Source organism: Chenopodium album, chromosome 6 (assembly GCF_948465745.1).
Source record: "Chenopodium album chromosome 6, dcCheAlbu1.1, whole genome shotgun sequence".
NCBI lineage: Eukaryota > Viridiplantae > Streptophyta > Magnoliopsida > Caryophyllales > Amaranthaceae > Chenopodium > Chenopodium album.
This window is the reverse complement of record NC_137839.1, coordinates 43,015-60,666: the sequence shown is the minus strand read 5'-3', so window position 1 is coordinate 60,666 and position 17,652 is coordinate 43,015. Positions and strand designations below refer to the sequence as shown.

Here is a 17,652-nt window from a genome sequence, read left to right as displayed (position 1 = left end):
CGTTTCAGCACCCGAAGGGATTATGAGGATAATCACTTAGGGGACTTAATGACCCACTCTCCCCTACTCATCCTTATCTAGTGTGGTTATTAGCTACTAATTTACCTACTTTTATGTTTTTATCGGAGACTAAGATGTTATTTAGTGATGTTAGCAATTTGGTTGTAAAGTTTGCTCCTAATTTTTCTTTTGGAGTTGACTCTAATGGTACTAAAGGAGGCCTTGCTTTGTTTTGTTGGTACTTGGGTGATGTCTTTTGTATTGCCTCCTCCCCTAACTACATCTTTTGTAAACTAGTTGATGTTAATGGGACTAGTAGAAATGTTTTATTTTTGTACGGTGCGTCTAAAGTAGAGGATAGGCCTAAGGTGTGGGATGAGTTGCTACTACTTCTAGCTAACACTACCAATGTATTGATTATGGGGGACATAAATCAATTGGAGTCATTGAGTGATAAGCTTTGGGGCTCTAATGTGATCAAAGGGATCGATAGCTTTCTAGATTGGAGATTCCAAAGTGACCTCCTTGAAGTTCCTTTCTCTGGGCCTCGCTTCACTTGGACAAACAAGAGAAGTGGTACAGAGTTGATTATGGAGCGTCTGGATAGAGCTTACTCGTCCTCACATTGGTTTAATGAATACCCGAATGGTAGGGTGATTCATGAGCCTATTACTGTATCGGATCATGCGGCAATCACTTATGATTCGAACCCTATAATGCCAAAATCAAATAGACCATATCAAATTGAAACTTGGTGCTTGGTTTTTCCGGAAATCAAGAGTTTTATTGATGAGGTTTGGAATATGGAGTGTAGGGGCTCGAGTATGTTCAAGCAAACTCAAAGATGTAAGTGGTTGCGACACAATATTCAAAAATGGTGTTTGAACAACAAAAAGGTTTGGGGTATAAATTGGAGGAAATATTCGAATGAGCTTCAAGCTCATGGGGAAAATATTAACGATCTACAACATGGTACTACTTATGTAGAAGCCATAAATGAGCGAGTTTCAAAAGGCACTATGGAGTTTCATTATTGGCAACAACGTATGAAGGATAGATGGATCAGGGAAGGGGATTACCCTTCTACTTTGATGTTCAATCGGGTCAAGCAACGGCAAAAACGGCGCGAGATTATCACCTTAAGGAGAGGTGATGATGAATGGGTGACTGGCCAAGAGAATTTAGAAAGTCTAATCCATGACTCTCTAAAACAAGTTTTTATTCCTGCTAGGATGCCAGTGGATGATAGGGAAGAACGAATAGATTTGGTACTTCGGGAACTTGACTTACCAACAATCTCGGGGGTGGAGGCTAGTAATCTAGTGTCCCCCTTCACTCCGCAGGAAATTCGAAAGGCGATGTTTTCTATCCATAACCTGAAGGCGCCGGGGTCGGATGGTTTTATTGCTGAGTTCTTTCACCAACATTGGGATAAGGTTGGTGGCTCGGTAGTGGAGTCGGTTCTTTACTTCTTCTCTACTGGTTATCTGTTAAAGGAGGTTAATGCCTCTTTACTTGTGATGATTCCCAAAGTGGATACTCCAGAATTAGCCTCGCATTTTCGCCCTATCAGTCTTTGCAACACTATCTACAAGTGCATAGCCAAGTGCCTTGTGAATAGAATGAAACACCTTCTCCCAGGGCTGATTAGTGAATTTCAGCACGCTTTCATCCCGGGAAGGTATGTAGAAGATAATGTTCAACTGAGCCATGAACTACTACATTTTATTAATACTAGTAGTGGGGCTTCAACTAAGGCAGGGTGATAAAGTTGGATATGTCAAAAGCCTATGATCGGGTGGACTGGGTGTTCTTGCTTAAAGTGCTCAAGGTGTATGGCTTTCCCCCGGTCTGGGTACAATGGATCTCCCAGTGTGTGACTACGGTTTCTTATAAAACCCTGATTAAGGGTCAGGTTTCTGAAGCGTTTCAACCGCATTGTGGTCTACGACAAGGAGATCCTTTATCTCCATACTTATTTCTCTTCTGTATGGATATTCTATCACGTATGCTGTCAATGGCAGAAAACATAAATCAGATTCAGGGTTTAAGGGTGACCAGGAGGTCACCAAATATTTCTCACTTATTTTTCGCAGATGATGCAATGCTCTTCTTCAAGGCGGATAAAAGGTCTTGTGCAAATGTGGTTGATATACTGAGTAGATTTGGGAGTATTTCAGGACAGCAACTGAACTTAGATAAGTCCTTTGTCAAGTTTAGTAAGGGTGCTCGGGTGGCGGAAGTTGAGGAGTGTAAAAATATTCTTCGTATAGGGCAGTTTCCTATGATGGAAAGACACTTAGGAGCCCTAGTTGATTTTTCTGCAGGGAAGAAAGGGGCTTTCCAGTTCCTAATTGATAAAATTTCCAAGAGGATTATTATGTCTTGGAATTCTGTGAATTTGTCCCAGTCGGCCAAATTAGTTCTGATTAATACTATGCTGATTAGTATTTCTTCTCATGTTATGAAGTGTTTCAAGGTTCCCCTTTCGGTTACCAATAGGATTGATTCACTGATAGCACGTTTTTTCTGGGCAAATAAAGGCGACAAGGGGATGCATTGGGTGAAGAGAGATACCTTACAACTTCCAAAAGGTATGGGAGGCTTGGGAATTAGGTCCATGGAGTGTTTAAATGAGGCTCTCTTGTTTAAACAGGTTGTTCGAATGCACTGTAATCCGCAATTATTAGTAGCCAGAATGCTGGAGCCAATCCATAATTGCTCCATTTGCATTGGACGACCCAAACCTGGGGGGACAGGTAATATCTCCTGGGGGCAGAGAAGCCTCCGGGATGTGGGGAATAAAATGATACAAGGTTATGCTTGGAAAGTTGGGGATGGAGAGACAGTGCGAATTGCAAATATGAAGTGGGTTCAGGGGAAAGTGCCGGAGCTTAAGTCAAGTCTTACCCTTAGAGGAGTAGGATCAGGAAGAGTTAAAGACCTACTGATTCATAATCCGAGACGGTGGAATGTAGCGATTGTTAGAGAGAGGTTTGAATGGGACTCGACTAGGAAGATTTTGGAGATGGAACTACCGACAACTGATGAAGAAGACCTTCCTTTCTGGAATCATCATCCCTCGGGTAACTATACTATTAAAACTGGGTATGCTTTTTTAATGCGTATTTTTTCTTTGGAACAGGATAATAATCGGGATTTTTCCTTCTACAAACTGATCTGGAAGCTTAATATTCCACCAATGTGGAGTTTGTTTTTATGGAAGCTGTGTCGGAATGGAGTGGTTGTTAAGCACAACCTGATCCAACGAGGAGTGGAAATTGATGGGGAGTGCGACTCTTGTGGGATGGATGAGGAAGATATTCAACATATATTTAGATTATGCTCGTTTGCGAGATATGCATGGAATAATTGTTCTTTGCATATTAGCTCAGAAATTGATGAATCTACTCCCTTGGGACACTGGATTCAGAGTCATATCCTGCTTTTTTATAGCGAGGATGGGAAGCACAGTAGTAGGATACATGTGTTTGTGGGCACCTTGTGGAGCCTCTGGTTAACTAGAAACGGAAGGGTCTTCAGAAATGAAGGCGGGTATCTGGCTGATTTTTATAGACATTATAATCAAACTATGAAAACTCTTGATTCATTCCTAACACCTAATGTGAGATCCAGGGAGGTACTACAATTTTCAGATAATGGGGGAGGTCAGCCACCAGGGTTTAGAAGATTTAATATTGGACGGTGTAGCACTCTCCTGGAGACACCCCTGGGTGAAGATAGTCAGGTGGTGATTTTGGTCGACGGCTCATGGATGAAAAGCACGGGCCATGCAGGCTTTGGATGAGCTTATTCCTCAAATGCAGAGGATTTTCAGGAAGGAGGAGGGGATTTTGGCAATGCCCTATCGGCACTTCATGCGGAACTGTTAGCTTGCCTTAAAGCTGTTCGGTGGGCCCGATCGAAAAGGTACCAGCGCGTCATGATTTACACAGACTCTAATGCTATTATCCAACACTTGCAACACCCAGAGAGTAGAGAAATGAGGCTTCTTTGGACCTTCGGAGATTTATTAAAGGAAGGTCGACTTTTGGAAAATTGTACTATCTGGAAAGTTGATAGAAGTCAGCTTTCTATGGCGCATGATATTGCGGGAAGGTGTAGAAAGGATCTAATTAGTTTTACGATGTAATTTTTTTCTTTTAGTTGCTTTTGTCAAAAAAAAAAAAAAAAAAATTGTTGCAAACATGTTTGACTGATCCTAATCAATTAACTTGTTGGCGGTTATAATTTGTGGTACCTCACATATGATGGTGAAACTTACTACTCATAGCGGTTATTATTGGTAAATTAATCCAATTTACCAATAAGAAAAAGTCTGAAATTCATTACGGTGCTCTTTCTCACGAAATTAATACTGGCTGTTCATTAATCATAGAAAAAACATTACAGCAATCCACAGAAAACTCAGCTGTAAAAAAACAGAAACTGATGAATTGAAACACCAAATTCAAGTGAACAAATTTAAAGAATTGATAGCTTGAAAAAATAGTTGAACAAATAAGCTGTTATAAAATCGAAACACCAAACCCCAAGTTGCAAGCATAGAAAATGCAAGCAGCTAGACATTATAGCGAAACAACTACAATTAAAAAGAATTGATAGCTTGTTATACTGTCTTACGCCTAAGAAGATGATATCAGCTATTCTGCAAAACGGAACCTATGCACTTGTATCTCCTAAAAAATGTATCCTAGATACTTGAACAAAAATCATATACTTTGCTGTACAGAATTCTTTTCTGCCCCTACCCTTTCTCTTAATCTGTCTGTAAATTCTAATCTAGAACTTTGCTATCATCAGTAGCAATTTGAGCATCAGAAGGATTTGGTTGCTGCACTGTGGATGCATCAGCAGGCTCTGGTTGCTGCACTGCGGATGCATCAGCAGGCTCTGGTTGCTGCACTGCGGATGCATCAGTCGGCTCTAGTTGCTGCACTGTAGATGCATCAGCGGCCTTAGGTTGTTGCACTGTAGATGCATCAGCAGCCTTAGGTTGTTGCACTGCAGATGCACCAGCAAGGCCCTCAATCAAGGTGATGACTTCAGAACTATCATCGAGGTAGTATTTTGCCATGCTTGGTTTCTGACCAACTGTGCAGGCATACACTTCAGGGATTGGTGGCAATGATGAGTTTGTGGCTGCATGACTGATACCCTCAAACATATCTTCGTCAGAACGGTCATCTCCTATGCACAGGACAAAATCTGTCGGTTTACCCATATCATTCATAGTTGTAATGAGTTTTTCCACCACGACACCTTTGCTCACACCCTTCCATTAAAAATTCAAAAACATTCAATCAAATTCAGAGTAAACAACAGAGTATTCAAATTTGATAATGAACAGAATTTAGAGCAATGAAAACCTTGACAATGGAAATATATTATACTAAATACAAAACTGAATTTAGAGCAAAGCTGAAAGAGTAAAATCGTCAATTTGACCAAATTCTGTCACACTAAGAGTTGACCAAGGAACTATATGAAATAATTTATGGAAAAAAAAAAAGTTGACATAATTATATACAGTAGCTTTAATAAATCAATCATGACAGCAAATGTTTGGTCAGATCCAGATATTCCCATTTGCTCATAAATTCATACACCAAATGCTTCTTGATAATTAATAGTACTTGGCCAAATGAAGAGAAATTTCAGCACATATATTTATATATGTTACCTGTGGTTTCACTTCGACTATATGCTTGCCACGTTTAACAACGACGGGTTCATTGGCCAGCACATTTTCCAAATGATCAAGCAATTCCTTGGATTGACATTCCCCAAAATCATGGTCAGAATCCAGGTAATGCCACACCAATGCGCTTTCCTTATACTCTATGGAAGAACCATCAGTTGCTTCTGCATAAAGCTCCATTATTGGTCCTACAACTTTCTTCCACTCAAAATTTGTTCCCAAGATACTTGACTCCCATTCTGAGTGCTGACTCCACCTACACACAAAAAGAGTGATTGCCTTCCAAAATCAATTTAATCACATACGAAACAGCAACAACATGAATAAAAATAGTTTCTATATGTAATTTACCTGGTAAAATATCCATGCTCTGCTGAAATCCCAAGCTTTTCACAGGCAGAAAACCACTTGCTGAGAGTCTCTCTGCTTCTTCCACTTACAATGAAGACAGCATTTTTCGGATCATTGCATAAACTATTCAAGAGGGACAGAACTTCAGTAGTAGGTGCCATATTAACAGATGTCTGTGGAATCATAGTTCCATCATAGTCCAGCAAGATCAGCCTACTGTTTGAATTTGCATATGTAGCTCTGATGTGATCGACTGTGAGCTTCCTAAAGTCAGGAGGCAGGGCAATAAGCCTGAAATTCAAACCAAAGCCAACACCCCAACACCTCATGGAAAAGGGATCGCCACAAGCTCTCACAAGATCTTGGTCGAAACTCTTAGCCCAATAAGCAATATCATGAGAACTAATATACTTAAAATGTTTTTCGTGCCTCAGCTGTTTCTCCTTCTCTGTCAAACTAATTGCCAGAAGCATTGCCTCAGCTACTTCCTCCACATTCCATGGATTGACCCTTATTGCTCCACTAAGAGATGGCGAGCATCCAACAAACTCTGAGACAATGATGACACTCTCCTTGAGCACAGAAGAGTCAACCCCTAAAGCAGCATCTAATGCAGGACTACCTTGGCGAGAAACAGTGTATTTGTAAGGCACAAGATTCATCCCATCCCTCACCGCATTCAGCAAGCAACAGTCAGATATCGCATAGTATGCAACCTTCTCTAGGGTTGAAACAGAGTCATGGATAAAAACAATCGGATCATACCCCGGTGTGCCATACGTGTCATTAACCTCCTTGGCAATCTGATGGGTCTCATTTACAACTTCTTGCACATCATTCCCTCGACTCCTTGCTGGATTAGCTATCTGAACAAGAACCAATTGCCCCCTCAACTTCGGCTGCGAATTCAAAAGATGTCCCATAGCCATAAACTTGAAACTAATCCCTTTCAAAACATCCATATCATCAACACCCACAATCACTTTCTTCCCTTCAAATTTCTCCTTCAATTCCTTAATCCTCTTAGCAGTTTCATCCAATGACATCAAAGATTGCAACTGTCCCATATGAACTCCAACAGGCAAAATCTTAATACTAACAGTTCTCCCAGAGTATTCCACCCCCAAATAACCTCGTTTCGACCTATAATCCAACCCCATCATCCTACTACAACATGACAGAAAATGCCTTGCATAATCAAATGTCTGAAACCCCACAAGATCAGCATTCAATAAACCCCTCAAAATCTCTTCTCTAACAGGTATAACCCTAAAAATTTCAGATGATGGAAATGGACTATGCAAGAAAAACCCAAGTTTAACCCTAAAAACCCTTCTCCTCAACAAGGTAGGCACCACCATTAGATGATAATCATGCACCCACACAAAATCATCACCATTTCTATACCTAAAAACCTCAATTATCTTGTGAGCAAAAAGCATATTAGCACTAACATAAGCACGCCAATTAGATTGATCATAAGCAGCACCATGATTAGATGTAATTGGCAATTTATAATGAAATAAAGGCCATAAGTAGTGCTTACAGAATCCATGGTAAAACTTGTTCTGAATTTCTGGTGAAAGAAACACTGGCAAACACTTGAAATTGTCCAGCAAATATTGGGAAACCTCTTCTTGTTCTTTAACATCAAGAATCTCAACTTTCAAACACCCAACATAAACAACATCAATTTTGGGGTTTAACCCATCTTTTAGCTGCAAAATAAGGGCATCTTCATCAAATTCAAATCCCCATTTCTTGCAAACACCCTCATCATCTTTGAAGCTTTTCAATGGAAGTTGGTTCGCAGCAATGATTAATCTCTGGTCAATCGCACGGGGTGATGAGGCCGTGTGATCAAATTCTGGAATGATCCCTGGTTTTGAAATTACTGACGGAATTCTTCCCACCTTTTCGTCCAACTCCGGTGACATTTCATCCAAACAATTCAGGAGATTTTTGCACGGCCGTTCAAGCATGGTTCTTGAATTTTTCTTTTTTCTGGAAAATTTAATTGATTTTTTTTGCTTAAATCTTCAACAATGGCGGAAATCAAACAAGACCCAGAAAAGAGAAGGATGAGAATTTTAGTGGGTATTATTTATTTATTGGGAATTTTAATCGGTGGGTGTTGTAGATTAGGATGAGAGCAATGAACTTCATGTGGGTATTATATATAAAAAGTTTATAGTAAAAATTTTATAGTGTGAAAATTCGAAAAAATTGGGAGCTATTAAAGGAAAGAATTATAGGATAAGGAAGAAAGAAATATTTGAAATGATTTATTTCCTTGTTTAAAATGAATCAAAGAGGATTTTTTTCTTCTTCAAATAAAAAGGAAGAAATATATTTATATGGAAAGAGATCTCGAGATTATGTGGATGATGATGATGTAAGGTGCTTTATTTTTGAGGATTTTTTTGAAAATATTTGGGATAAGAACGAAAGACCGACTTTGGTAAATAAGGGGATTAACGATTACGTTGATCTTTTCTTTATTATTTTATTTCATTTTTTTATATATGCATTTTGAGAAATTTTTTGTAAAAGACGGTCTGACGAGGATTATTTTGTAAAATGTCTTAAATTCGGAATATAAATTTTGGATAAACCTCCGATATGTTAAGATTGAACATACATTAATATACTTGTGCATACTCCATATAACCTTCGGTTTAATATTTTATTAAAAATTCAAATATTATTTTAATTTTTTTTTATATAAAATAGATGATCAAGTCCTTAAATTAAAGTTTATTTGGTATCGCTGTTATTTTTTACTTTTTGAAATTTTTTTTCTTTTTTAAAATTATACGGAGTATGATGTATGTTACTTATAAATACTAAATTAGGGCATGAAGTTCAGTTCAGCTCAGTTCAATTCGGCTCCTAATTTCCTTCTCTTATAAAATTTTTAGTTCAGTTCAGTTCAGCTCAACTCAGTTCATTTCAATTCAGTCAATGAGAACAGACCCTTAGTCAAACTTATTAAAATCATAATAAACTATCAACAGAAAAATGAAACATGTTTTTTTAATGTATTTTTTTTTTTTTAAAAGGGAAAACAAAAATACCACCAAACAAACCCTTAATTTTTATTAAATTAATATTTTTTTGGTGTATATTGTCCAAAGATGAGTGTTATGGGAAAATTTCCCACATTTTTCCTAAAAAAATTGAAGAGGTTGTATACTTGTATTAGTTCTCACACATAGATATGACAAACTAATACGAGTACTTTGCATTATCATATTCATATTTCTCTTTAAATAACATAAAAAAAAATTAAAAAAAAAAATATTCTGTATAAAAAATTGATTATTGTTATCTTCGTACCAAATACTCGGTAATTTTTAAAAAGTTGGTTTTTTATTATGGTGTACACGAAAGGCTAAGCCCCAACTTTTAAAAACTTGTATTTATTGAACAAGTTAATACAGAGTACTATAACTTAAAAGCTCGTAATAATAATAGTACTTGTAGTAGCAATAGTAATACCATAACCCGTAGGTGATAAATTGATAATAAATGACATGTAACGTAAATTATCTTTTTTTTTGTTTGTTTGAAAAAAAAACGTAAATTATCTCCTTGTTAATCAAGGAAATCAATTCTTAGTATGCCAAATATCATTGGCTTGTTTGGTTGCACAAAGAAAATGGGGGGAAGTGGAAAATCATGAAAATTTGCAAATGAGTGAGTGACAATATAAAGTGTAAATAGAGGAATTGCGAATTCAGAAGAATTGTGACTTCCCACAAACATGAAAAGTTAATTACCTAACCCCCTGGGGCCCTAGGTAACTCAAAATTCCCATAATTTGCAACTTCCTTCATCCGATCCTAACCAAACAAGTTTAGAAAATTCATTAAATTCCCTTATCAAACAAACAACACCTTAGATTTAAAGCTTTATAAAGAAAGAAAATACTTGGTATATGAAGTATTTGATTCACATAGTGGATGAAATTTGGCCTTATTCTATGGAGAAGGGAAAAAAACGAAGGATCTCTTCATATCTTCTTCTTCGACACGAGGAAGGTGGCTAAGGAGCGGCAGCCGGCAGGGTGAGGGGTATGAAAGTCCGAGAAGGTTTTTCTTGGTGGGGGTTTTTTGGGGTGGTTAGGGTATTTTTAGGCCTAGGGGTGGAGTTTTTCAGGGCTAAGTGGGGTTTTTCGAGGCTGAGTGTGGAGTTTTTCGAGGTTAGGGGGGTTGGGGGTGGGGTTTATCGGGGTTGGGGGTGGAGTTTTCAAGGCTGGGTGGGTTTTTCGGGGTTGAGGTAGGGTTTTCAGGGTGATTATAGAGTGTTTTGCCGTGGTTGGAGACTTGAAGGTGTGGTTGTTTTGGAATAATCGAAATGTGAGATAGTAAAGGTGAAATTGTTTTGGAATAATCAGGGTGATTAGTTTTCCATTATTCCTAAAAAAAATTAAAAATATTGGTTTCACTTTAGATGAATGGAATTATGTGACATGTGTATCAGTGTGTCTACGGGGGAATAATACTGTGAATCTCATAGTTGTGAGATACTCCCTCCGTTTTTATATACTTGCTCCATTTCTCTATGCGCGGAGTTTTAAGAGAGATTGGAGAACGTAATAAAATATGAAGGTAGTGGGGTAGGTTGAAGAATAAAAAATTGTAAAAAGTAGAAATAATAAAGAGAATTAGAGGAGAGAAAATATGAAATTAATAAAATATGATTCATGGTGGGTTTACTACTTTACTACACCTGAGAGAAATTAATTAAATATTGTTAAAAAAAACTTTCCAAATAAGGAAATTGAGCAAGTGTTTAAAAACAGAGGAGGTAATTTTTATGATTAGGTCAAGTGATGCTTAATTCTCAAAATAAATTTTTACTTCAATTCATGCTAGTTAATGTACATATGATACATTGATATACAGTATTTATAATACGTTCAAACATATCAACATATGCATCTAATATTCCAATCATTTTTTTTTTAAAGTAATTAATACTCTTTTTGTTTTGTTTTGTTCTTCCTAATCCAAATGTGTATGTTTGTTAATATGCATTTTGTTTCATTAACATCTCTAATTATACTTGGTAAAAAAGTCTCATTTTGCTTTTTTTTTTGTTTGTCTCATTTGTTTATGTTACACAGTTTTCAATGCACAAGTTTGAACACTAATATAATGTATTCAACTACGCACTATAAAAAATAAGGATTTTTTTACTTTTACCACAAAAAAAATCAAAAAATTCTCCATTGCGGCATTGGTAGTAGTGAAATTTACTAGTATGTTTAATTTGTTAAATTCACGGCTCATTATTATTAGAAGAAACTTAATAATTGTATGTGAAACTTGTATGACTATAAACATCAAGTTACCTCAATAATAATGATATACCGTATAAATCTTATATTTTTAACTTAATTACACCAAAAATATGTTTTTGTATTGTCATATGGATCAAACTATGAAGATTTATTGCGTAAATAATTAAAATAGCTAGGTTTTGTCCTTGTATCTTGGAAGCTTTACTTTAAAAAGAGAACATACATTCATTCACTTTTTGTAAGGTTATCCACAATAGGAGTAGTTTTTACTCGTATGTCTCTAGCTTTTTTTTTTATCTTACACTTCGAAGAATTTCAGAAGCGTGTCCGCCACGAAGGGCCTATTCAAGAACGACTCAAGTCTCGTGGGTCCCACTTTATCTATATTCGTCTCCTGTATTGCTGCTTTTGCTTGGCAACGGAATTTCCGATGTGGTAGCACTTTCGTTCTTGAGAATTTGCAATGTAAGATATTCATAATTTGGATTCATCATTATTATTAGGAGGAGTTTATACCTATACATACATTAACTTCTTAAGTACTTGTGTTTAATTTGTTATTAAATGACCAACCGGCCAATGGCATGTCATGACCAGACACAACATAATATGTGGTTGGATCGTGTATGAGTTTCATTTATGATATGATGGATCGACACACGCACTAAGATATTTACTGTTTTGTCTTGACGTGGCTAGCTTATACATAAGACAATACATGTTACCAAACATAATAATGTTACGATAAATACTTTAATCTGCTCTCTTTTAGTTGATATGTTTTGACTTTTATGTCTATTAATGTATAATTTTAACCATTTATATATTTATTAGTAAAAAAAATTATTTCATTTTTGATATTATGAAATTTAAATCAAAATGAATTTAACTAGATTCGATCTCACACGACTGTATATTGTTCAACATATTAGTTAACAAAGAAGGTCAAATGAGAGAACACCAATACGAAGAGTGTAATTTCCAAACATTATTGCAACTATAAGAGAACCCTAAAAAGACGAATGAAATAATTTACATGACAATTATTTGAGGATCGGACTATAAAATAAGTGCTCGGAAAAGGGTAACCTAGCTAAGGGTTGGGAGAAGAAGGGACACAACTATCCACAGTCATGGGAAATGAGACTAAACAAATTTTAGCCAAAATTGTAAATAATCCATTCATTCTTAAAAGACAGCCGCATTACACATGACATATACACAAATTTGACATTACATTAGAGAAAGAGACATCAATCAATTACAATTATAGCACAAAAGATGGGATAAATCATATAACATGCATGCATAGCGCACACAAATTAGCACTATTTAGCAGCAACCTTTGACATGTAATTATTCGCCTTATCTTCAAGTCAATTTGATATGATAGAATTTTCAATTCATGGTTGTAATTCATAATTATCCAAACTAAAGTTTGATTATAACTCTATGCAATAGAATTTAAACAGTTTTGTTACTTTAATAAAAATAGAAATTTATTGATAGAGTATAAAACATATTTTTAGGTTTCAATTACCACTCTAAGCTTTTTGGTTGAGTCGGTTTTCTAACATGGTATCAGAGCCAGTGTGATACAAAGGTTTATGTCACGGGTTCGATTCTCATTTACTCCCCACTTTTCAAGTGAAATATTAAGTGTTGGGTATGAAGAGAGCCCATGCTACATCCACACTTCAAGTCAAACGGGCTTTTGTGTGATGAGTGTAATAAGGTATAAAACATATTTTTAGGTCTTAACTAACAATTTAAGCTTTTAATTGAGTCGATCCTTTAACATTTATAATAGTGCTTAAGTTTTTAGCAACATAAATGAGACAAAGCTCCGTCACACCACTACACCAGACATCACAAGCAAAAAGACGTACAATGACTCAATTGCATGCATGCCAAATTAAATTTTGTACTTTAATTTGTATGATTATGATTACTATTTCTCTTTTGGCTAAGTCTAATCCTATCTAATCTTAGCCTACTTTAGACTAATATCCAATAAATAAAGAGATTTGGTGTGACCCAAGATCTAAGTCTCAATCATAGTCTTTAGATTGAGCTTAATCATATTGTTTACGTCTTCTTTTATATTCTTTCACGGGGAACATGGGACATGTCAAATTCATCAACTGTTCAAGTAATCAATCTCATCCTTAATTAGTTAATATGGCAAAATGTAGAATGTATTAGATTCCTGAATAATCAACTTTATTGAAACTCATTGCAATTGTTATCCACATGTGGCGTTGTTAAAGAAAATCATTGTAGGAAACTTGAGCTATTAGTAATAGAACTTAAGAAAAGGCCCAAAGGGTGTATGGAGTAATAGGGATTTGCAAGTTATTAATCGGTAAATTTTTTAAAAAGACTATGTTAATTATATTCATTAATAAAATCAACAAATAAGAACATATATTTTTACATGGTTCATTATTTACTGGACTAACTATTAAATTTATAGATATAAAAGATTCACGTAATAACTATATGAAAGAGTTAACAGATTTAAGGCATATTGTAACATGTAAAGTGTGTATTACGTATATTCTAAATCTTTTATGCCTCTCAATACCAAAATATTACATGTGAGATATGTAGAGTCTCAAAGCTGCTCACTTCTAAATTTTTAATTATTTATTTACTAATTATATCCTCCAAGTGGGACCAAAATATATATACTATCTCTGTTTCATATTATTTGCAATGATTTAACATAAAGTAGAGAGAAAAAAATGTCTAATCGTTGCAGATAATATAAAACGGAGGTAGTACATAAAAATTACTTGAAACATGAACCAAGTGTTAATAGAAAACGACTCATCAAAAACATCCTTACATTAAAATGGACCACTATCTATAATTTATGTACATGCAATTCTGGATATTTGATTTATATTATGGCAATGAGTTGTTGATAGTAGAGGCTAACACATTTTATATGAAATGGCAATGCCAAAAATCCAAAAATTCCAGGGTTTATCTTCTTAGTATATGCTATATGCTGTGTGACTGTGTCCCACCTTGATTCTCCACAGATCTTGTAGGATTTAACGCATTTTCCACAATTTTATGTCCATACGGGTAACTAAACAACAGAAAGGGACACATTGCTTGCCAAGCAGTCCATGCGTACAATAGCTAATGTCGCCTGTATTTAATAAGAATTTTGTCCGTAAATGTCGATTAGCTTAGTTAACAAGTTATGAGGTGAGATTCATCTATCTATCATTCCTAAGAAGTATATTAATTAATCGTACGTCTCACTGTCTTTGTGGTTTTCGCTATATAATAAAAACCGATGATTTAGTTTTTCTTGATTTGATGAGCATAATGAATTTATGTTCATACTCCCCCCCCCCCCCCCCCACCCTTTTATTTTAATTTAGTTGAAATGTTTTTAAGCCACGTTATATTTGTTCAACACATGATTTCAAACAATAATATTTTCCATTTTAACAAGAAAATATGAATTAGTTTATATTTAAACTATGTGAATGATGCTCAAAGTTGAAGTTGTCAACTAATATGAAATGAAAAAGTAATAGAATAGAAGAAAATGAATAAAAAGTCTTAGGGCCTGTCCACTTCAGCTTAATTTAATTTCAGTTCATTTTAGTTCAGCTTCAATCAGTTTAGTTCAGTTCAGCTCCTAATTTCTTTCTCTCATAAAATATTCATTTCAGCTCTATTCACTTCAATTCAATTTACTACAGTGCCAATCAGTTCATTTCAGTTTAGTTTAGTTCAGTAAATGTGAACATGTCTTTAATTCAAACCTAGCCTATTCAAATGAGTTAATTAGCTAAAAAAACTCAACCTTAATATATACATATAGTATACACTAAATTTTTGAGTAACTTAGAGAACTCAAACACAATCTTCTCATCGGCCACTTCACATGTGATGATGTTGTTTTTGCAATTAATGACCGCCCCAAGGTTTTTAGAGCTTTACGTCCCAATATCAAAGGAGTGTCAACATCTTCCTCCATATCCATCACTACAAAGTCACAAGGCACATAGATGTGCCTCACTTGAATGGGAACATCCTCAAGCTCACTACCAGGTAAAATAAAATTAACTAAATTGAATTGAAGAAAATAAATTAAATTGAGTTTAGATTGAAACCCTCGAGGTTTATGATCAACCTCTCACACCATGGACAATAGAGCTTCAAGTAAAGTACTAATGTCTGGGAACACTTCAAGGAGGAATTTCGGAAGGTTTAGAAAGATTAAATATTAAGAAAATAAAAGTATTATAGAGAATATGATAAAAAAAAAAACGGTGCCCGTAACTTCGAAAGGCTACAATATTTATATAAGTAAAACGTAAAAAGAAAGAAAATTGCATCGCCAAAATAAGATAATTACTGCACAGTGTTAGCAATTTTGTTGGTCAGGGAAGAACTTTGGCGCGCCGTGACAAAATTCTTGTTTTTGTGATTTTTGTTTTTATTTGAACTCGGATTAAGGAAATTAATATCTCGTTGGAGATCTCTAGAAGTTTACTTTCTATCACAATTTGGATAAGGTCAATATCATTTCTAAATTAAAAGATATGGTCAAAATAGTGTAAGAATGTCGGTTTTGGATAGAATTTGGTATTTCGTTCATATCTTTTTCGTTATAGCCCGAAATTGGGCTTATGATATATCATTAGAAAGATTATTTCGAAGGATATCCAACCATGCATGTAAGATTTGGATAAAAATTATGAATCAAGATAATCAAAATTTCTCGGATGCGGGCTGTAGTTATGTAAAGATAAAATTGGCCTAAGCTAAGCTATGTGGATTTGGGGCTAAGAAAAGTATTTGGGCTATTGAATTGGCTAGAATGATTTGTGAAATGATATAAAATGGAAATGGTATGGATTTGTAAGAAAAAAAATCAAGTGTTCCTTTCTATTAATACTACTCTACCACCAAATGGCGATAAAAGTTTTACTCATCATTGGGTTTCGATTAGGGAGACATTTTTAGATGTATACACTTTTTGTCAACCATAATATTTTAAGTTTTCTTGTTTGAGTACTGGTCTATTTTGATAATGTCAAAGTTGGCCATAAAAAGGTGCTATAAAGGCAATAGTCGGGTAACTATGGCTCATAGTAACTAAAGCTTGATAACACAAGATTGGTAATGTCCTCCCATTAAAGATGGGAAATATGTCTTTGCTACTGACAAGGCTACTTGAAGAGGGAGACTGGGAAAATGCATGGTCGTGCTAAGATGGGTTTGATCGAAAAATTATCTGTACTCGACAGTCAATCTTAGAAATTCAAGAAAAACTTCTTAACGTAATGAGAATGATGATGAATCTTACCTTATAATTCATGAAGAGACATCAAGTAAAATAGAAAAGGGAAATACACATAACGCACACTTGTCAAGAAGGACAAATAGGAGATTGAATGGAATTATGTCATTTGCACAAGTGTATTATTCTGATAGAGGGTTCATAATTAATTACAGAGCTAATTATTCAGCATAGTCAAGTGATCGAAATACTTAGCTTGAGGCCGCTTCTGATTAATGAGAATGTGAGATTAATAATATATATTAATCTCATAGCTTGCTCTTGATTGGACCAACGGGTCGCACCCAAGCACAAAATCAACCAGAGAGACTGATTAAGCCGGAGGGCCTAAATACGTTGATAAATATATTTTAGAAACAAACGTCAAATTTCGAGCTTGCAAAGTCAAAACCAAGCGTTAAACGTTAAGTCAATCTGAGGAATCGACTAAACAAAAAAAAATGTTAAGTAACACGATGAGCTAGGCACAAGGCCTTGCTACACCATACACACGATGGTAAAGCCTAGTTGCACTAAAAATAAGGACAGCCAAGCCTTATCTTAAGACATGGCCTAGAAGCATCCCAGCAGCCCACGCAATAGCTCAATACGTTGTTTGCCATGAAAGTGGGTTTGGCTAGGAAGAAACACATGTTAGCATTACTGGTTGGGCGCTAGCACTGCTAGTTTGCTACTTCCTGAGCCTCACTATGTTGTTGCCTAGTCCTCGCTAGCAACAGCTAGTTGCACCAGTGCTAGCACATGCCGTCTAAGGCTTATGCGGGCAGCTGCCTTGCTACCCGAAATAGGTAGGGAATCCCTTTAGCTTGCTCTCCAAGCACAGGGTGGTCCTCCATCTACTCCTTCTCGTTTGTCACGTTCGCTTGCCTATTTATTTTGGATATAAAATTTGGTTTTAAATTAAATTAAATGCCTAAGGTTTTAGATATTGAGAGG

General features: G+C 35.7%; 1 protein-coding gene across 1 annotated transcript; it reads right to left on the bottom strand.

Annotated features, from left to right (window-relative positions):
- Positions 1–4,435: 4,435 nt before the first annotated feature.
- On the bottom strand, positions 4,436–8,496 carry LOC145635469 (alpha,alpha-trehalose-phosphate synthase [UDP-forming] 5-like). Its single transcript, XM_081686751.1, has 3 exons — positions 6,074–8,496; positions 5,705–5,978; positions 4,436–5,296 (listed from the first exon to the last, which is right to left on the bottom strand). The coding sequence occupies exons 1-3, from the start codon at positions 8,053–8,055 to the stop codon at positions 4,799–4,801; spliced, it is 2,754 nt and encodes a 917-aa protein (XP_081542877.1). The 5' UTR covers positions 8,056–8,496; the 3' UTR covers positions 4,436–4,798.
- Between the last annotated feature and the right edge of the window lie 9,156 nt (positions 8,497–17,652).